The sequence below is a fragment of the Ranitomeya imitator genome, chromosome 7 (genome assembly GCF_032444005.1).
Source record: "Ranitomeya imitator isolate aRanImi1 chromosome 7, aRanImi1.pri, whole genome shotgun sequence".
Lineage (NCBI taxonomy): Eukaryota > Metazoa > Chordata > Amphibia > Anura > Dendrobatidae > Ranitomeya > Ranitomeya imitator.
Window position 1 is genome coordinate 133,625,141 of NC_091288.1, and position 22,485 is coordinate 133,647,625.

At 42.9% G+C, this 22,485-nt stretch overlaps 1 protein-coding gene across 1 annotated transcript in view; it reads right to left on the reverse strand.

Annotated features, from left to right (window-relative positions):
• Positions 1-22,485, reverse strand: part of PGAP1 (post-GPI attachment to proteins inositol deacylase 1) — a 1,319,879-nt gene that overhangs the window by 542,595 nt on the left and 754,799 nt on the right. The window contains exon 17 of the mRNA XM_069733825.1: positions 20,468-20,534. Within this exon, the coding sequence (XP_069589926.1) occupies positions 20,468-20,534 (67 nt within the window). The remainder of the gene's footprint in view (positions 1-20,467; positions 20,535-22,485) is intronic.

Sequence of the window (22,485 nt, forward strand, 5' to 3'; positions counted from 1 at the left end):
AAATGAATTTTTTAACATTTTTCACTTGAAGTGGATGAATTTAAAAAAATCCGTAGGTGCTTAGCGCCACATTTACTTGGAGTTTTTGAGGAGGAATATTCTGAAACACCAAATGAAATTGTTATTTGTGACAAGTGTGGGCAAGGTCTGTATACTTTCTATATTTTAATCCCTAGATAAGATGTTAAGTTTCCTTTTTAAAGGGATTGTCTGGTCTAAAGGAACAAGTTTGTGGTCGCTCAATGTGACTGCAGATTTGTGAATCCTCCCAGCTCACCCACTGCGCGCTGTGAAGGATGTCAGCGCTGGGAACCGCAACAGCGCAGCTCTCAGTCACAGTGGAGCTCAAAGGTACACTCCACTGTGGGTTGAAGAAAGATGGTGCCGACCTCCTGCCTCTGCTGTGATGTGGAGACAGCCCAGGGGGCGTGGCCACATCACAGCACAATGATAGGTATGCGGTCGGACGCCGACTGCTGTATCCTATGCCCAGGGCTGCCGTATTTGCAGAGTGTAAGTGTCGTGCAGCTACACTTACACTCCTGCAAAGCAAAATGGCGGCGCCCAGTGGCTGCAAAAATAATTAATAATAAAAAAGATATTAAAGTTAAAAAAAATAATTTGTATTAAAAATAATTGTTTATATAAACAATCAATTTTAATACAAAAATTAAATTGTGGCACCTTCCCTTTAAGAATGATCATCATACTGTGAAGAGATTTGTGACTGAAACAGAGCACATACAGAGTTCATGCAGATAAAGGTTTGAGGAAGGTATCTGCCAGACAAATTTATTGGATTAAGGCCTCTTTCACACTTCAGTGTTTTAGCTCCCGTTGAAATCCATCGATTTTTGAAAAAACAGGATGCAGCAAATTTTTCTGCTGGATCCTGTTTTTTTCCCCAGACTTGTATTAGCGACTGATGGCCATCCGTTTCATCCATCGTGCACTGGATCCGTCGGAAAATTGCTGTCCATCAGGCGGAGAAAACGTTCAGAGGAACGTTTTTTCTGCACATCGGAAAATCGCTCAGCGACGGGTCCTGCGCTGCCCGTCGTTGGCTATAATGGAAGTCTATGGACGCAGGTAGGTCGCTGACTGTCAAAAAAAGGAATCCAGCGACCGATGCCGTTTTTGAATTCTCAGCATGCCTGGAAGGATTATCTAGTCTGTGGAAAATATCTCTCTCTCTCCAGAATTTTATACATTCAAATTAAGGCAGCACCTAATTTGATGCATCCATCAGGAAACGGGATCCGTTACATACATTTCTCACTATTTTTAAGACATCTGTCGATGTGTCGCATTGACACATTCTGACGAACGCCTGCCGATGGAAGTGTGAAAGAAGCCTAAGAGAGCAGCTGCCAAAATACCATTACAAAGCAGCGCACATTTATTTGAAGGTGCTGGTGCTTCTGGAGTCCCTCGAACCTCAATGTGTAGGATCCTTCAAAGGCTTGTTGTGGTGCATAAAGCTACTATTCGGCCACCCCTAAACAGTGTTCACAAGCTGAAACGGATTAAGTGGGCCCAGACATACATGAAGACTAATTTTCAAACAGTCTTGTTTACTGATGAGTTTCGAGCAACCCTGGATGGTCCAGATGGATGGAATAGTGGCTGGTTGGTAGATGGCCACCATGTCCCAACAAGGCTGTGACATCAGCAAGGAAGTGGATGAGTCATGTTTTGGGCTGGAATCATGGGGAAACAGCTGGTAGGGCCCTGTAAGGTTCCTGAAGGTGTGCAAATGACCTTTGCAAAGTATATAGAGTTTCTGATTGACAACTTTCTTCCATGGTATAAAAAGCAGAAACGTGACTTCAGGATCAAAATCATCTTCATGCATGACCAATGCACCATCTCATGCTGCAAAGAATACCTCTGAGTCATTGGCTGCCATGGGCATAAACAGAGATAAACTCATGGTGTGGCCACCATCTTCCCCTGACCTTAACCCTACAGAGAACCTTTGGAGTATCATCAAGCAAAAGATCTATGAGGGTGGGAGGCAGTTCACATCAAAACAGCAGTTCTGGGAGGCTATTCTGACTTCATGGAATGAAATAAAAGCAGAAACTCTCCAAAAACTCACAAGTTCAATGGATTTGTGAAGGTGATATCAAAGAAGAGTTCCTATGTTAACATGTAACTTGGCCTGTTAGGATGTTTTGGAGTTACCGTATATACTCGAGAATAAGCCGACCCAAGTATAAGCCAACCCCCCTAATTTTGCCACAAAAAACTGGGAACTTAATGACTCGAGTATAAGCCTAGGGTGGAAAATGCAGCAGCTACCGGTAAATGTCAAAAGTAAAAATAGATACCAATAAAAGTAAAATTAATTGAGACATCAGTAGGTTAAGTGTTTTTCAATATCCATATTGAATATGGAGCCCCATATACTGCTCCATAAAGTTTATGATGGGCCCATAAGATGCTCCATATTAAAATGTGCCCCATATAATCCTGCATAAAGGTTAATAATGGCCCCATAAGATGCTCCATAGACACATTTGCCCAATATAATGCGGCACAAATGTTGATTATGGCCCCATAAGATGCTCCATAAATATATTTCCACCATATAGTGCTGCACAAACGTTATGGCCCCATAAGATCCTCCATACAGACACTTGCCCCATATAGTGCTGCAGAAGCGTTATGGCCCCATATAGTGCTGCACAGACGTTATGGCCCCATACAGACACTTGCCCCATATAATGCTGCACAAATGTTATGGCCCCATATAGTGCTGCCCAAACGTTATGGCCCCACATAGTGCTGCACAAATATAATGGCCCCATAAGATGCTCCATAAAGAAACTTGCCCCATTTGCTGTTGCTGTGATAAAAAAAAAAAAAAAAATCACATACCTCTCCGTCGCTCAGGCCCCAGCACTTTCAATATTCATCTGACTTCGTTCCGGAGCTGCTCCATTTTTAACATCTTCTGCACTGACGTTCAGCAGAGGGCACACACTAACCATGTCACCCCGCCCTCTGACCTGAGCATCACTGCTGAAGACGGAGCGGCAGCTGGAACAAGGAACAGGTGAATATCGCTGTTGTGAATTCCGCTCTTGGGCTCCCTCCGGTGGTTGTAAGTGGCACTTTTGTGAGTTCTGCTCTTGGGCTCCCTCTTGTGGCTTCAAGTGGTATGGCTGCTCCTTGGAGTTAGCTGTCATCAGCTGCCTCCACTTATCGTCTCTTCTGCTCGGCTATTTAGGCCTGGCTGTTCCTTCAGCCAGTGCCACTTGTAAATGGTTCCTGGTTGGATTCACATCTCTTTGGATTTCCCTGTTATCCTGACCAGTTCAGCAAAGCTAAGTTTTTGCTTGCGCTTTTCTGTTCAGATTGTGGACTTATCCGTTCAGTGCTTTCTATGTTTGTCCAGCGTTATCAGTATGAATTAATTCTGTCTTGCTGGAAGCTCTGGGAAGCAGATTTACCCTCCACACCTTTAGTCAGGTGTGGAGATTTTTTTGTAAACTCTGCGTGGATTTTTGTAGTGTTTTATACTGACCGCACAGTATTCCATCCTGTCCTATCTATCAAGCTAGACTGGCCTCCTGTGCTCATCCTGGTTTCATTCTGTGTATGTCTTTTTCCTCTCCACTCACAGTCATTATTTGTGGGGGGCTAATCTATCCTTTGGGGATTTTCTCTGAGGCAAGATAGTTTTCCTGCTTCTTTCTTTAGGGGTAGTTAGCTCTTAGGCTGTGACAAGATGCCTAGTGAGAGTTAGGAGCATTCCACGGCTACTTCTAGTGTTGTGTTGAGCTTAGGGACTGCGGTCAGAACAGTTACCACTTCCCTCAGAGCTCGTTCCATGTTGCTCCTAGACCACCGCATCATAACATATCGCGCAGCACTCCCCCTCCCCTTATACTCACCTGCTCCTGGCGCGGTCCCCGGCGCTGCAGCTTCTTCCAATAATGAGCTGTCACCGTTACCGCTCATTACAGTAATGAATATGCGGCTCCACCCCTATGGGAGGTGGAGCCGCATATTCATTACTGTAATGAGCGATACCATGTGACCGCGCAGTACAGGAAGAAGCTGCCGGGGAAGCCAGGGACCGCGCCAGGAGTAGGTGAGTATAAATAGACAGTCCCCCCGCTCCCTCTCCCCTGCCGACCCCTGGGTATGACTCGAGTATAAGCCGAGAAGGGGACTTTTAGCCCCAAAAATGGGGTGAAAATCTCGGCTTATACTCGAGTATAACAGTAAAAAGCTTTTTTTGTTCAGTGAATGGGAACTCCTAATGATGCAAATTCCACAAATGAGCATTTTCAGTTCTTTAAAACGGGTGATGACTTTTATTAGACTGTCATTTGCACTGACCATTTAGAAAAATCCAATAAAAATATAATTTGCATAATAATTTGGAACATGGTGTACTGATTAGTATTCGGTAAAAAAAAAAAAAAAAAAAGCCCACGGATGACAGCTACTGTGGATGTGTGAATCTAGCCTTATTCAAACCAGAAAAACAATGGTTTACTGCTTAACCAGAACTTTAGGATAGGAGGGCTTATTTTGGAGAAAGTCCCATGGCCTATTGTCTAGTTAATCCACCTCTACACAGAGATATATTTTTTATATGTAATTTGTTAAACCCCTTTGCACTTCAAGGTGAAACAGGACATCATAATTCGGATTCGCATGAATTGAGCAGACTCTGCATCTCCCTGTAACCGCAGTGATTAAAACAAGCCAGGATTGCTTTTAGCCATTTAATTCTGAAAATAGTGACAGTGGAACTTAAATAGCGCGTCCAGCGCACTCACTGGCTCCAATTAATGTATCCCCCCAATGCGATAGCAGGGGGGCTGAATGTTAAGCATGGCAGATGGGACCATCTGAGGGTCCCCATCGCCAGGGCCACAATCAGGGCATTACTACTCTTTCTGCTGTATGGAGCCTGGTGAGCAGCAGTACAGAGGGGGACCTAGTGCCTGCCTCTTATGCTTCTGCTCACCGGGCCACATCATGCGCTAAAGTGCTGTGCACTCTTCTCTGGACTTCCGGTCATGTAACGGTGCGTACGCCATGACATTATCGCATATGCGCCAACATTATGAGGAAGCCAGAAGTTGAGTTGTGCCTGCAGGGGAACGTCTGTGAGGTAAGTATGAAAAACTTTTTTTGTTTTTCTTTATAAAATTAATTAAATGGGTGGAGGAGGAAGAGGGGGGACTGTACATGATGAAATGTGTCTGGGGGGCTGCACATGATGGACTGTGTCTGGGGGAGACTGCACCTGATGAACTGTGCCTGGTGGGAATTTGGAATGATGAAGTGGGAGCACAGCACATGATGAACTGTGTCTGGGGGGACTGCACATCATGAAACTGAACAATAACTGCTACGTCATCACAGGTCATTGTCTCGCAAGGCATCACTGGGAACGGGAGCTGCCAGGAGCATCACGAGCATCGGTAAGGCTGCAGGGGATGTCGGAAGGTAAGAATATCACAATTGTTTTGTTTTTTTTTCATTATTTTTAACATGGGTTGCGTTGTGTATGCGTTTTCGCAGCGAAAAAACGTGGCTTAGGCTACATTCACATTTGCGTTGTGCGATGTTGCGTCGGCGATGCAACGCACAACGCAAACAAAAATGCACCAAAACACATGCTAAAACGCATAGTTTTGCGACGCATGCGTCCTTTTTTGCCGAATTTTGGACGCAAAAAAAATGCATCTTGCTGCGTCCTCTGCGCCCTAACGCTTGCGGCAAAAAAACCGCATGCATCGCAAAACGCATGCAAACGCATGTCCATGCGCCCCCATGTTAAATATAGGGGCGCATGGGTCGCTGCGGCTGCGCCCGACGCAGCCCGGCAGAACGCAAATGTGAACGTAGCCTTAGACGCATACATATCCGTCGAGGCAGTTGTTGCCAGAATTAAGACTGTGTGTGCACATAGTCAATTCTGGCAACAACTGCCACGGCGGATCGGTAGAAAAAAAACGCATCCAGTGCATCAGTTTTTTACAATCTGCACAGGATCCGTCGTTTCAACATGTTTACGGATTGTGACTGATTGTAAAAAAGTGTAAAAAAAGAGGCCTAGGATGGATTAAAACAATTTGATGAATGATACTTTAATTTTTTAAGTTGAAGATGTGACCTAATTGAGTCTTCCAACAGGACAATTATCCCAAGCATACCTCTTTATAAGTCCTTGAAGATTCAAAAATGGTTAAAGACAAAACTAATTCCAACAGCAAGAAGATCCAGTAAAATCCAGTGATTTCATTGAAGAAATATATAAAAATCAATTGCAGTCATCACCACCACCTTTAAACATTAAAAAGTAAGGCAGACTCATTTCGGACACATGTCCATACTCTGTGCACCGCAGTCTCTGTGCAGTGGATTTTCTGGGGGTGAGTGGAGTTTGGAGAATATCTATAATTTTTTATTCAAAAATGGTTGTTACAGTCATTCATTTTGAATCCCACATAAATATTTGTTCGGTTTAAAAAAATAGCATGGAAACCCAAGAAAATTATAAACTAGAGGTCACTGACCATGAGGAATGGGGCCAAAATCACAAAGGTACACTGGTAAAAGCTGGTGTCTGATTACAGAAGACGGTCAGCTATAACATACTGAGCAGCCATGATGAACTAGGTAGTCATATTGTGCAAAGTTAGGAACCAACTGATTCAGCCTCCAAAAAAGCTAGTAAGATGTTCTTTGGAAAGTCCCAGGCATATTAGAGATGTGCAATGAGATCATAGCCATTAGCAGGTGTAGTGGACATTACACACAGGTTAATTGGTTCAGCTGCAGGATGATCAGCTGATAAGATAACTGGAAATATGGAAAATTAGTGTATTTGTGGTAGTGATGGTGGAAAACATCTTGTACAGTTGTCAAAATATGCAAATTCATGGAATCAGCCTAAATAGCTGTGATTAGATAAACGTCAACAGATAAAAATGGAACATTGAGATTAATGAGTTCTAACAAAGTTTGGGGTACAAAAAAAGCTTTAATAATAGAGAAAAAATAGGAGACAAAAAAGTGCAAATAGGGTCTTATCCCCAGGATTGTTTCCAATCAATTGCAAGAGAACTGCTCACCTGGTGGTGCAGAGTAAAGCATATAGATGTCAGCTGCTGCAGATCCACAGGTCGACGCTGCGACCTCTCAGAATCGTTATAATAGATAAATGTGGATGAAATCCGCGCTGCTGTGACACATGATGAATCCAGATATAGTTATAAAATGCTCTGGTGGTTTATTCAATACGTTTCAAAGCTCATGGCTTCTTCAGGAAATTACAACAGAAAGATGCCTTTCTGTGGTGCTTTGAAATGCGTTGAATAAACCACCAGAGTATTTTATAACTATATCTGGATTCATCATGTGTCACAGCAGCGCGGATTCCATCCACATTTATCTATTAAAAAAGCTTTAATATCATTATATTTAACTGTTGCATGCTTCAATGTTAAGTATTGAATATATGCCTATATCAGTAATATGAGGTTATCCTGTACACGCCCTCTTGTGGCAATGTACTTTCTTTGTCTGTATCATGTATAAAAAGGCATCTATGATATCATTCGGGGCCAAAACATTGCCAGACATCCCAGCGTCACTCTGTCTGTCTAGGCCCTTGTTTGTGCCTGCATGCTTTATCTCTCTAACTTCTATGAAACTGTTCTGCTGCAAAATCTCCGAATAAAGTTCAGTCTTAGCTTGATAAGAGGATTGTCTACATACTGTTCCCAGCTCTTCCAGCTCTCAGTAAGGACTTTCTTACAGAATCCACTAGCTACATTAGTCAAGTTAAGATATTTAAAGGGGATCTGTCAGTAGGATCAACCCTCCTAAGCAATGAAGCGCAAAGCCGTGGATGTTCAGATGCAGCAGTTTCTGCAAAACCTCTAAAAAAAAATTGGTTTGGCATGCCATTCAGATGAAATGGGGGCCTGAACATCGGTTGTTTGCCACTATGTCATCTGTGTGACAGCACAATAAACAAAGGCTGTGACTATTGCAATCAGAGAGCTGCAGTTGACAGTTTAAGCCAGCAGCTGTGACCAGCGGTAGAAAGATTACAGCCGATCACAGGTGTAGCCTGATAACAGAGCAGACACTGCTGATAGAGTATTCATCAGCTGTAGCCTGTTCTATAAATTAAAAAGAAAATATGGTATGAGCAACTTCAGTGACCTTTCTCATAGGACCTCAGTGCTACACACTGCAGGAGCGTAATTATGCTCCTGTCTCAGTGTGAGGTGGCTGGAGTGGACAGCGGTCACTTCATCGATGTGACTGCTATCTAAGGCTACTTTCACACTAGCGTCGTACTTGGCCCGTCACAGGGCGCCGCACAACGGGGGCAGCGGATGCATTTTTCCAACGCATCCGCTGCCCCATTGTGAGTTGCGGGGAGGTGGGGACGGACACGATGGGAAATGGCGGGCAACTTTTTTTGTTCGGACGGTCCGCCACAACACGACGCAACCGTCGCACGACGGTTGTGACGTGTGGCAATGCGTCGCTATTGTTAGTCTATGGGAAAAAACGCATCCTGCAGACAACTTTGCAGGATGCGTTTTTTTCCCCAAAACAACGCAATGCGACGTATCCCAAACGACGCTAGTGTGAAAGTAGCATTAATCATCCGGATCTTTGTGGAACAGTTTGTACTATCTTCAGGTCGGACAGGTGAGAGATATGGTTGTTTATTATTTTTCTTTTATTGGGGACATTAGCACCAAAGGATTATGTGTAAGGATGAGTATTATGGTTGTTTTATACTTTTCTGACATGTTGTAATAATACGTCCCTATGCCCTGGGTCTCATTGACCAGGAACGGATTATAATGTCATCGTGATTGCACGCTCATAGCCTGGCACTAAGTGCCAGGAGTGGTCCAGCGCCACTCCCAGCACTTTAACCCCTTTCTGACACCGATTGTAAATTTATGCCGATGTCGGACTCCCTCCCGTTGATGTGGGCTCCGACGGTGACCCCACATTTTTCTCGGGACTTCAGCTGTTTTAAACAGCCGATATGTGCCTACAATAGCCGCTGGTGGAATCGTGATCCACCCACGGCTATTAACCAGTTAAATGCCGCTGTCAAATTGACAGTGACATTTAACAAGCTGTCGGGCAGACGTGCCGGAAATACGCACACCGGTGACCCCCGTCACGTGATCACGGGTCACCGGTGTGTTGCCATGACAACTCGAGGTCCCCTGGAGACCTCTATGGTTGTAACTGCCAGCTTGCTGTTAACACCACCCAGTGGACGCGTTCATAGCAAGTGAGTAATTCTGCTATATAGAGGCAATCTAATCATCGCCTGTATGTAGCAGAGCCGATCGGGTTGTGGCAGCTTCTAGTCTCCCATAGAGACTATTGAAGCATGCAAAAAGTAAAAAAAAAATAAATAAATGATATTAAAAATATTTTTTTTAAAATGTAAAAATATATCAAAGTTCAAATCAACCCCCTTTCGCACCATTCAAAATAAAACAATAATAATAAAAAAATCAAACATATACTTATTTTGGTATTCCCGGGTTCAGAATCGATCAATCTATGAATAAAATAAAGGATTAACCTGTTAACCTGATCGCTAAATGGTGTAGCGAGAAAAAAAAAGTCAAAACGGTCTAATTACATTTTTTTACTCGCCGAAACATTGCATTAAAATGCAATAATGGGTGATCAAAAGATCGTATCTGCACCAAAATGGTCTCATTAAAAATGTCAGCTTGGTGTGCAAAAAATAAGCCCTCACCCAACCCAAGGTCTTGAAAAATTTAGCCATTACGCATATTGAAAAATGACAATTTTTATTTAACCCCTTAATGACAGCCAATACGTCTTTTAACTGACCTGATATATAAGAGAATAGCATCCCCATAAAGGTGACAATCCAGCAGCTGCCGGCTGTACACTATAGCTGACAACTTGCTGCATCAGCCACGATCAGTGTGTGCACCGTACATATCTGATTAACCCCTCAGATGCTGCTGTCAATAGTGACTATATCATTATAAATGGTTAACAGAGTGTGGGGGCTTCCACCTTATCCCAGTTGGTGCACTCAGATCATGATTTTGTGGTCCTGATGTTTACGATGGCAATTCACGGCCAAATAGCGGCCTTAGAGTCTGACGGCTGTAGTAACCTGTTCAGAAGTTAGAGGCATTTAGGTGGTAAAAATAGAAATTTTCATTCTTGTCAAACCACTTTGCATTAATTCCTGTAAAGCACCTGAAGGGTTAATAAACTATCTGACAGCAGTTTTCAATATGTCAGGGGGTTCGGTTTTTAAAATGGTATCACGTTTGGGGGTTTCCCAATATATGAGACCCCTAAAGTCACTCCAAACATGGATAAGTCCCTAAAAAAAAATAAATGTTGTATATTTCCTTGAAAAAATGAAAAATTATTGCTACATTTTTAAACCTTCCTAAAATGCTAACAAAATAACAGAACATTTTACAAATGATGCTGATGTAAAGCAGACAGGTGGGAAATGTTATTTATTAATGGTTTGCTGTGGTATGACCATCTGGATTAAAGGGATAATCACTCAAATTTTGAAAAGTGCTAATTTTTTAACATTGTTCTCAAATTTTTGATATTTTTTATAAATAAACACAAAACATATTGACCTAAATTTACCATTATCATAAAGTATAATGTGTCACGAAAAAACAATCTCAAAATCACTGGGATTTGTTGAAGCGTTCCTGAGTTATTACCACATAAAGTGACACTGGTCAGATTTTAAAAATTTGGCTCCGTCACTAAAAGGTTAAACATTTTTTTTCACTTAGATAAAAAAAGAACCTAGACATGTTTGGTGTCTATAGACTCATAGTGACTGGAAGAATTATAACGGCAGGCCAGTTTTAGCATTTAGTGAACCTAGTAAAAAAGCCAAACAAAAAACAAGTATGGGATTGCATTTTTTTGCAATTTCACCACACTTGAATTTTTTTAGTTTTCTAGTACACAACATGGTAAAATCAATGGTGTCGTTCAAAAGTACAACTCTTCCCACAGAAATCAAGCCCTCACATGGCCATATTAATGGAAAAATAATGTTATGGCTCTGAGAAGAAGAAGTGCAAAAAACGAGAACACAATACCGAAAAAAGCTCTGGGGTTAAGGGGTTAAACCCCTAAATGCTGCGATTAAATGCAATTGCAGTATTCCAGGAGCCGGCAAAGGGATGACAGCTCGTCTTCCACTGGATCTGAGACCCCACGGCGTGTAACGGGGTCCCAAATGTTGCCATGGTGACCCAATGTTGTTATGACGACATCAAGATCACTTGAGTTACGAAAGTTGCTGATAATGCTCAGTGCATAATCAGCAACTTTCTATGTCAGTGCAGAGCTGACAGTTTGTATAGTAGAAGGATGCTGCTGCATCCCCATGCTGTAGAAGCGATCAACCTGCAAAAAATGATAGTCGCATAGAGGCATAGTGAGACAAAGTAAAACAAAATAAAAAATAATACAAAAATCAAAATATATTGTAAATATAAATAAAAAAATTGTATGAAAAAATATAAAAACAATAAAAGTACACATATTGCCACATCCACCACAACCCAACCTATAAAACTAGTTAACCCCTTTAGTGAACACCATAAAAATAAAAAAAAAGACAAAAAACAATCCTTTATCATCATACTGCCGAACAAAAAGTGGAATAAAGTGCGATAAAAAATACGGACATATATAAACATGGTACCGCTGAAAACGTTATCTTGTTCCGCAAAAAACAAGCCACCATACAGCTCCATTAGTAAAAAAATAAAAAAAAGATATAGCTCTCAGAATAAAGCGATGCAAAAATAATTATTTTTCTATAACATATTAACATAGTTACTAAGGTTGAAGGAAGACTTTAAGTCCATCTAGTTCAACCCATAACCTAACCTAACATGCTCTAAACATGCCCCAAAATAGTTATTATTGTGTAAAAGCGGCAAAACATAAAATATAACATAAATGAGGTATCGCTGTAATTATAGTAACCCAAAGAATAAAACTGCCTTATCAATTTTACCACATAAGGAACAGCAACACCCCCCCCTTCAAAAAAATAAAATCCTGAATTGCTGGTTTTTGTTCATTCTGCCTCCCAAAAATCGGAATAGAAAGATATAAAAAGATTTCATGTGCCCAAAAATGGTACCAATAAAACGTCAACTCATCCCGCAAAAAACAAGCAGTCACATGACTGTGGGTCAAATATAAGGTAAAATTATAGCTCTCAAAATATGGTGATGCAAAAACTATTTTTTTTTTGCAAAAAAAAAAGGCTTATAGTGTGTGTGACTGCAGCCAAACCTAAAACCCCAATATAAGGCTGCTGTCACACTAGCAGTATTTGGTCAGTATTTTACATCAGTATTTGTAAGCCAAAACCAGGAGTGGGTGATAAATACTGAAGTGGTGCATATGTTTCTATTATACTTTTCCTCTAATTGTTCCACTCCTGGTTTTGGCTTACAAATACTGATGTATAATACTGAACAAATACTGCTAGTGTATTGTATTGTAGTGGCAGCCTAAATCTAGTATCGCTGTAACCACACTGACCCGAAGAATAAAGTTGCCCAATCACTCATTCCACATGAGGAGCGGTGTAAAAAAAATTCTAAATTCAATTCTTCACATGTTGTTCATTTATACATTCTGACTCCCAAAAATCACAGTATGGAGCACATTAATCCTGTTCTGTGCACAGAGTGCTTGGCACCAGAGTTTCTGTGCAAATCTCTGAAATACGCGATTCAGATGGAACCTCTGGAGGAAGGTTCCCTATAATGAGGCAGATGGAGGCACTGTGGAGGCTGTCTGACCTGTGATCCGGCAGTGTCTCTTTTTAGGCTTGCACAAAAGTGGTGACAGCCACAGTGTTATGCACGTCTGAAAAGAAAGACACCGCTGAACAGAGGCCAGACAGAATCCAGAGTAACTCTTCTGCCTCTCTATAGTGAATGGATTCCATGGGGGTTTCAACTGAATCACATCACTCAGATTTAGATGGAAACCCCAAAGTAAGTGGTCAGCGTAGAGCGATGAATAAATGTGATCCCAAACGTTATGTAAAGTGCTCCCAATAAAAGCTTCAACTCAATCCACAAAAAAAGAAAGCCCTCACTCAGGTCTGTCATCAGAAATATAGGGGGTTTTCACATTACTGGTAGCACAAAGGCTATAGAAAAGTGAAATGGCTCCTCACCAGCCAAAAGAAATTCAGCAAATTCTCTGCTCCCAAAGCCAAATGCCCTCTTCCCTTCTGAGCCCCACAGTGCACCGAAACCGAAATTGTGTCCACGTTTATCACCTCAGAAGCGATGAGAGTCCACCTAACTTACGGGAGCTTGCCCCCAAAAGCACGGGCTGGACATAATGTACTGGTGACTGCAACATACTGGTCACTACAGCGAACTGGTCAGTACAATGGCAGTTTGCAATTTTCACTCAACAACATTCATTGATGTTGTTTCTGAAAAATACTCAGAGTCAAAATAGGGATTTTTTGTGTACTCACCATAAAATCCTTTTCTCCGAGCCATTCATTGGCGACACAGACCGTGGGTGTATGCTGCTGCCAATAGGAGGCTGACACTAAGTGATACAAAAAAAGTTAGCTCCTCCCCTGCAGCATATACTTTCCTGTTGGCTCTCAGCTAACCAGTTCGGTGCAAAAGCAGTAGGAGATCAATAACAACATAAAGTATAGCATTATATATGAGAGTATAGCATGTCAAACTATAAAACAAGCAGAAGCTAATAACAGGGTGGGAGCTGTGTCCCCCAAAGAATGGCTCGGAGAAAAGGATTTTACAGTGAGTACACAAAAATGCCTATTTCTCCTTCGCCTCATTGGGGGACACAGACCGTGGGACGTCCCGAAGCAGCCCCTGGGTGGGTACAACATCAGATCAGGCCCTGTGTAACCGCTACTTACAAGAGTGCCACCGTGGCCTGCAGAGTCGGCCTGCCCAGACTCACATCTGCGGAAGTCTGGGAATTATAGTGCTTCAAGACTGCATGCAGACTGGACGAACCCACAAGCTTGCAGGCGTGCTTTACCGACGACTCGTGCCAAGAGCCCAAGAAACCTCAATCGACAGAGTGGAGTGGAGTTAGGCTGACGTCTAACCTGGAAGGACTCTTGGATGGTGTAACGAATCCACCAGGCTAACATGGCCGATGATCATCCTCAAAAAGGATATCTGCTGGGCTGGAAAAGGGAAAAACCTGTCTAGATGAAGCTGCCAGCCCAGGAGAGAGAGGGTATAGCAATTGATATAGACAACTCAGTGTAGTCCTGGAAGAGCGGCTAGAAAGTCGATTGGATAGGACAGGACGACCACACCTCTAGGGTGCAAGAAGAACATGACAGCCGCCATGACCCTTGCGAACACTCAGGGTGCGGTAGCAAGGCCGAAGGACAAGATTGTGACATGAAAATTTTGTTTGCGAATGGGAAAGTGAAGGAATTTTTGAAGAGGGCAAAATAGTAATGTGAAGGTAAGCATCCCGAATGGTGGTGGATGCCAGAAAAGCCACCCTTTTTCCATTGAAGTAATGGCTGAGCGGAGGAACTGCATCCGAAGAAGGAGGACCATGTCCAGCTTGGTAAAAGTTCGAGGTCCAGGATCAGTCTTATTTTTCTGTCCCGCTTTTTGGAACCAAGATCCCTTAGATGTAGACCGTCCTTGACAATTCTTCCACTGCTGTTTGGGTCTATAGGAAACATGCGATCCTAGGGAGTGATGTCAGAGGCTTTTTGAACGCAGAGTACGCTTCCATTCCAAATGCCCTTCTGAGTGTAATGGCATTTGCTGCGGACAGCGCCACGCAACTAGCTGCATCCAAGAGGCGTGAACCAGCTAGTCTCCCGCTCAAGAAATTTTGATTGACCAGCTGTACTGTCCTCAGGAAAAGGTTACTGATGTGAATCAAAGTAGTTAAGGTCTCCGACCAGGAGACCACTGCTCGAGCAACCCATGCGGTGGCTAAGGAAGGGTAGAGCACTCAACCCGAGGCTGCAAGACGGACCAAACCAGATTTGCTATCTGACAGTCCTTTGTAATTTTAATTGATGACCCATCAGGCAGGAATTCTGGTAGACAAACCACAGGAGGATCTACCCGGTTAATCTGCCAAGTGGCAGAATGCGCGGCTGCATCCAGAAGGTCAGGAAAAGCTGTTTCTTGCTACCTCCGCTCTCTTTTGACAGTGCAGAGTTAAAATGATGAACCCTCGATCTACCACCCTCTTAACAGGGAATTGGAGAGGGATCGTCCGCCTTCTTGCATAATCTGCTAAATAGTGGAGATGCAGAGGGGGGTGCTTGGACGCCAAAAAAGGGTGCCACTGTACATCCACAGAGTTCAGGTCACTGGGTGGACAGGGCTGGTTCCGGTGTTAGGCCAGGCTGCAGAAGAGTATGCACGGAGGCAACACTCCATGTGCTTGTCTATTGATTGTGTGGGGAGATCGGTGCCCCTTAAAAGGACCTGTCGCCCCTAAGAATCAGACCAGGCATGGAATCCCACGTCGTAGGGGGGTATACGTGAAGGGAACACCCCACGTGTTTGCATATTGGCTGAAAAAGGATACCGCACTTGCAGAGGCTTCTGTCCAGTGGATCACTTATCTGGACGCTCCCTGTCCGGGTGAATGACAAATGCTCTGCGAGGGAGTTTAGTCTCCTTATGAGGGACACTGCGTGATCTAGAGTAGAATCATAGCCCTCATCAATCAACAGAGATTGGTTGATGATATAAATAGGCAAATCCATCCTTTTCTGAAGCACTGGTGAGTCCAGATCCAAGGCAGTATCCGATTCATATCCGAGTCTTGTTCTCAGGAAATCATTGGTGAGGGAGATCAGGAAATGAAGTTACCATTTTCTAGACGCCTGTACATTTCTAGAATACTTGCGGTCCCTGCTAGCCGACGGCTCTCATGTAGGAGAGGAACCATATATATATCGGTCCTGCGAGCACTCCGAGCCACAGCGTGTTCATGGAGGGCTTCAATCTCTTGATCAGAGAAGCAATGGGATGTGGCAGTGATGAAGCCCACTCAGGGGAACTATGGTACTCTGGTATAAACTGGGTGTTCGGTGGAGGAGGGTTTCTGAGTTAATTTAGGGTGACCAGCTTCGGACTGGTCATGTTCCTTTAAGACAAGGGAATGCTAGTCAAATGCCTTTAAGACCAGGAAATGCTTGTCATGTGCCTTTTAGACCAGGGAATCTTGATTATGTGCCTTTAAAACCAGGGAATACTGGTCATGTGCCCCTTAGACCAGGGAATACTGGTCATGTGCCTTTAAGACCAGGGAATACTGGCCATGTGCCTCCATTAAGACCGGGGAATAATACAGGTCATTCTTGTAAGTACAGGAGGGAAGAGAGCAGTACTTCCTTACTCGGCTGCAGAGTCGTTGTGCCCCTTTAATGCAAAAAACCATCGCCCCTGCCGGCCGGGTGGACAAAGATGGCCAACGGTAGATGCAGAGGTGATAAAGTCTCGCAAAGAGCAAGAGGAGCCATGTCGGGGGCGGAGCCACAGACACAATGTGGGAGCGGAGCCACGTGACTTCCATGAATAGGCCCAAGCCGGGGCCTAAATTTCTGCAGCCGGCGAGAGCAATACCAGGGGTAGAATAGAGGGGCAATGGGCCAAGAAAAGCGAACGCTCCCATGCCAGACACAAAGCTCCAGAAAAGATTGGCGGAGCCGCCTTAGCGTGCCATAGTGCGGGCACCACTTCCGGGATGCAGCCTACACATCGGCCGAAGTCGGGGCTAAATTTTTGCAGCCGGCCGGAGCGTTACCTTAGGGAGGTGGGCCACAGGGAAGCTGCGGCTGCCTGTCAGCATGTTAAAATCCCACTGCAGGGGCCCATCGCTGACTGGATCCACTCACAATTGGTGCGCATCCCGGCATGGAGCCGCAGCGGATGACTGTGCTGTTCTGCTGCAGGTCAGGTATTGCAGCGTGGACGGTGCAGGGATAAAGCGATAACCCTCAATCCATCATCCCTTTGTTAGGGAGGTGGAGAGGAACCGTCCGCCTCCTTGTGCCATCCGCATTAACAATGGTGGGACATGGGGTCATCTGAGGGGGGATTCCAGCAATTAGGGGCTCTGTGTATGGAGTCTGCAAACTGTTCTAGGACCATCTGCGCTCCAGGTGGCAAATAGTTCTCAGTTCTTCCAGAGTTTCTCCATATGGCTCAGTACTGTACAGCCACATATGGGGTATTGCCACGTTCAGTAGAGTTTGTGGGAAAGATTTTGGTGCCATTTTTAACCATACTTGAGTGAAAATGTAAAATCTGGGGCTAAAACAAATTATGGTGGTGAAAATGTAGTCAGTTTTTCTTCACTGCCTAATGCTATTAAATTATGTGACACACCCATGGTGTCAGTATGATCACTGCACCCCTACATGAATTCACCGAGAGATGCAGTTTGCAAAATTGGGTCACTTTTTAGGGGTTTTGCTGTTCTGGCACCTCACGGGCTCTCCCAGTGGGTCATGGGACCTGCAAACCATAACAGTATAATCTGGCACTCCTTGCCCTTAGAGCTTTGCACTGTGCCTGAAAGATATTTCCCGATTACATGTAGGGTATTGGCACACTCAGTTTGTTGTAAAAAATTTCCTATTAGCCCTTACAAAAATTACTAACTTGAGTCTATAACAACATTTTAGTGGTAAAAAAAAAGTAATTTATTCTTTCTTCATCGCTCAATGGTATAAAATTCTTGAGGCACATGTGTCAATATGATCACTGCACCTCTAGATTAATTAATTGGGGAGTGCAGATTGTAAAATAAGTTTAAATATAGTGGGTTTCTGTTGTTCTGGCACCTCAGGTGCACTGCAAATGTGACATGGCACCCTCACAAACCAGTCCAGCAAAATCTGAATTCACCCACATATGTGGTATCGGCGTAATCAGGAGAAATTGCACTACAAATTCTATTGTACAATTTCTCCTACTACCCTTACGAAAATGCTAAATCGGGGGCTAAAGTAACATTTTTGTGAGAAAAATGTGATTTTATAATTTGCACAGGTCAAAGTTATAAACTTTTGTGAAGCACCTGGGGGATCAAGGTGCTCACCACACATCTAAGCACATTCCTAGAGGGGTAGAGTATCCAAAATGAGCACACGTGGGGGGGTTTCCATTGTTTCAGCACATCAAGGGTTTTCCAATTGGGACAGGACGTTCACTAATGATTCAAGGAAATATTTTGGGCTAAAATCATATTTGTGGGAAAAAATGTATTATGTTTACGCTCAACGTGGTTTTCTCCCTCATGTGGGGTATTGGCATGCTCAGTAGAAATTACACAACAAATTTTCAGGGTAGATTTTCCCTGTTACCCATGTCAAAATAATAATAAAAAAATTGGATTTGAAGTAAATTTTTTGGGAAAAAAATGTAATTTTTTTTCTACACATTCAAAAAATTCCTGTGAAGCATCTGAAAGGTTAATAAACCTCATGCATGTGGTTTTGAGCAGTTTTTAGAATGGTGTCACTTTTGGGTATCTTCTATCATATAGACCCCTCACAGTGACTTCAAATGTGATGTGATCCCTAAAAAAAAACCGGTGTTGTAAAAATGAGAAATTGTTGGTCACCTTTTGACTCATAACTTCCTTACAAAAAAATAGTTCCCTAATAGTGCTGATGTCAAGTAGTCATGTGGAAAATGTATTTATTAAGTATTTTGTGCGACATATCTCTGTGATTTAAGGGTATGAAAATAATTTGGAAAATTGCTAAATTTTCGCAAAATTTACTATTGTTTTCACAAATAAACGCAAGTTATATCAAATAAATTTTACCACTTTCATGAATTAGAATATGTCACAAAAAAATAGTCTGAGAATCACTGGGATCCGTTGAAGCGTTCCAGAGTTATTACCTCATAAAGGGACAATAGTCAGAATTGTAAAAATTGGCCTGGTCATTAACGTTCAAACTACCCTCGGGGGTAAAGGAGTTAAAGGATCTAGGAATGTTTAGCTTGCAAACAAGGCGGCTAAAGGTACCGTCACACTAGACGATATCGCTAGCGATCCGTGACGTTGCAGCGTCCTCGCTAGCGATATCGTCCAGTGTGACAGGCAGCAGCGATCAGGCCCCTGCTGTGCTGTCGCTGGTCGGGGAAGAAAGTCCAGAACTTTATTTGGTCGCTGGACTCCCCGCAGACATCGCTGAATCGGCGTGTGTGACACCGATTCAGCGATGTCTTCACTGGTAACCAGGGTAAACATCGGGTAACTAAGCGCAGGGCCGCGCTTAGTAACCCGATGTTTACCCTGGTTACCAGCGTAAAAAAACAAGCAGTACATACTTACATTCAGCTGTCTGTCCCTTGCCGTCTGGTTCCTGCACTGACTGCTGGCCGTAAAGTGAAAGCAGAGCACAGCCACAGCGGTGAGTCACCGCTGTGTGACTCACCGCTGTGCTTTCACTTTCACTTTACGGCCAGCAGTCAGTGCAGGAACCAGACGGCAAGGGACAGACATGGATATACTCACCCTCGGAAGGACCCTGGCTCTCAGCGGTGCTAGCGTCTGCCTCCGTTCGTAAGAATGCAGAGAGTGAAGGACCTTCAATGACCGGTCACCTGACCGCGACGTCATCGAAGGTCCTTCACTCACTGCATTCTTACGAACAGAGGCAGATGCAAGCAGCGCTGTGAGCCAGGGGCCGTCCGAGCGTGAGTATATCCATGTTTTTTATTTTTGTTCTTTATTTTTTACATGAATATGGATCCTAGGGCCTGAAGGAGAGTATCCTCTCCTCCAGACCCTGGGGACCACACGCCGACATCCAGGATCGCTCCCTGCACACGCCGTACCCGGCATATAAGACGACCCCCGACTTTTGGGACAATTTTTAGGGGTCAAAAAGTAGTCTTATACGCCGGAAAATACGGTAATATGAATTTTGAAGTACACTACAAATCTCTGTATTGGCTAGGCATTCTTTCCATTTGCCCAAGGCTGTTTTCAGTAAGAGCTGGGTTTTACCTTTATTTTCTTTTTCTTTATTTTTTTTTAATTTTAAGGACTAGGTCAAGGAGAGGGAAGTCCAATAGTATTGGTTTCCATGTATAGGAGTTGCCTTGTCACGAGCAGATGAGCTTACAAAATCTGATCAAACTGTGCACTAAGGACAGTAAATTAATTCTGAAAGTATATTCTGTACAGCAGGAAAGTAGCTCAAAATTCATACCATGGGGCACACTGAATAAAGTTGTATTTACTTGTTTGTGTGTGTGCATTAAACATGTACATTGTATATCCAGACTAGGCGTTATACATTGGAACATATTCAGTACTTTAAATATTTAATTGATAAACAAGTTAACACACTTAATACAAGATAAATTACCTTGGTACTCTAATTATATCCTCATGTGACCATGGCACGTGTAATCTGTAAATAGTAGATTTCATTTCTGCAAAGAGTAACTAGGCATTAGTAATGAATATTAATCAGGAAATGGAAAAATGTGAATATTAGTAAAATCAGATTTTTTAAAAATCTTTTTATAATATATCAATACATTTGATAATTCTACATTTACTATGTGAATATAGATTATATACAGTGGATATAAAGTCTACTCACCCCTGTTAAAATGCCTGATTTTTGCCATGTTAAGAACTATACAAGGAAGAATTCTTTCAGAATGTTTTATATCTTTAATCTAAGTGGTAACATTTGTCCTTTTGGAGAGTGGTATATTAGGCATTTCAGTGTAAGGAGGCCTATGTGTCATGCAAAGCTCCTCTGTGAAATTAAATATGCAGCAAATTGACTCTTCAGATAGAAATAGGACTTAAACTCTAGTGCCAACTATTAGAAGTAGCAATCCTAAAAATTATTATCGACCCTTTAATGAATCTTGCAATATGACTTAGGATAAAAGTCAAACCAGAATCTCAATATGCAGATACAGTGTTTTAGGGTGTTACCCCTCATCAGTGCAAAAATCTGCACAAGTTCACATTGACAAGGGGCAATGCCCCGAAACGCTGTGTCTGAAAATTGAGATTCTGGCTTTACTTTTATAACAAGTTAAATGGCAAGGTTCATTAAAGCAGGGGTCCCCAACTCCAGTCCTCAAGGCCCACCAACATGTCATGTTTTCAGGATTTCCTTAGTCTTGCCCAGGTAATAATTGCATCACATGTGCAATGCAAAGGAAATCCTGAAAACATGACCTGTTGGTGGGCCTTGAGGACTGGATTTGGGGACCCCTGCATTAAAGGGTCGATATTGACTTTCAGAATTGCTACTTCCAATAGGTGGCACTAGACTATGTCCACATTCTTGCTGAAGAGGCAATTTGCATATATCTTTACAGATTGAATGCTACAAGTTGTGCGTAATTTGTACATTTCAATTGAAAAATAAATCTTGAGTTGAAAAGTAAAAACAAATAACTAAAATAATGTGGCTGCATAAATATGAACACGCTTAAGCTAATATTTTTTTAAGAACCCTTTGAATTTATGACAGCATTTAGTCTTGTTAACTAGGCACATCTGATAATGGCAATCTTTGTCCACTCTTTCTTGCGGAAGTGCTCCAATCTGTCAGACCGCAAGGGCATCTCCTATGTACAGTGCCCTCTTCAGGTCAATCCACAGATTGAATTCAGGTCAGGTTTAGCGGAGTCATTCTTTTGTCGATTTGGAGAAATGCTTAGGGTCGTTATGTTGAAAGGTGAAATTTCTTTGCTCTGAATTATCCGGATGCATATATCTTATGCATGGGAGACTTCAATTTGGTTATGGACGAGGGCCTTGAGAGGCTCAGGCTGGATGGCGAGGTTTTGGGGGTGACTCCCTCCCCTTCCCGTTTGTCCACATTCATGGAGGGTAGTGGGTGGCTAGATCTGTGGAGAACAAGTCATCCGGATGTAAAAGAATACACCTGCCACTCGTCCGTTAGACGCACCCTATCCCGCTTGGATTATATTTTTGGCTCTAGTAACTTGGCGATGTGGGTGGGGGAGATAGATCATGAAAATGGGCATTTCAGACCATAGTCCGGTAATACTTAAGCTCAACTTTGGTCAGACAAGACATAATGCGGTCTGGAAACTAAATCCATTCTGGCTCAAGCTGATAGGCCCTAATGATAGAACTATAGACCAACTAGACGTTTTCATAACATCTGACCCGGAGCCACAGAATATAAATATGTTTTAGGATGCTCTTAAAGCATACTTGAGAGGATGCCTGACCTCTACAATTTCCTACATTAAACGTATGACCTCACGGGAAGATGATGAGATGGAGAGACGACAGGGACTCAGAAGAGGCCTATATTACTAGCCAAACCAGCGAGAATAGGGCTGAAAGGTTACTTTCCCATAGTATCTATATATTGAGTATATA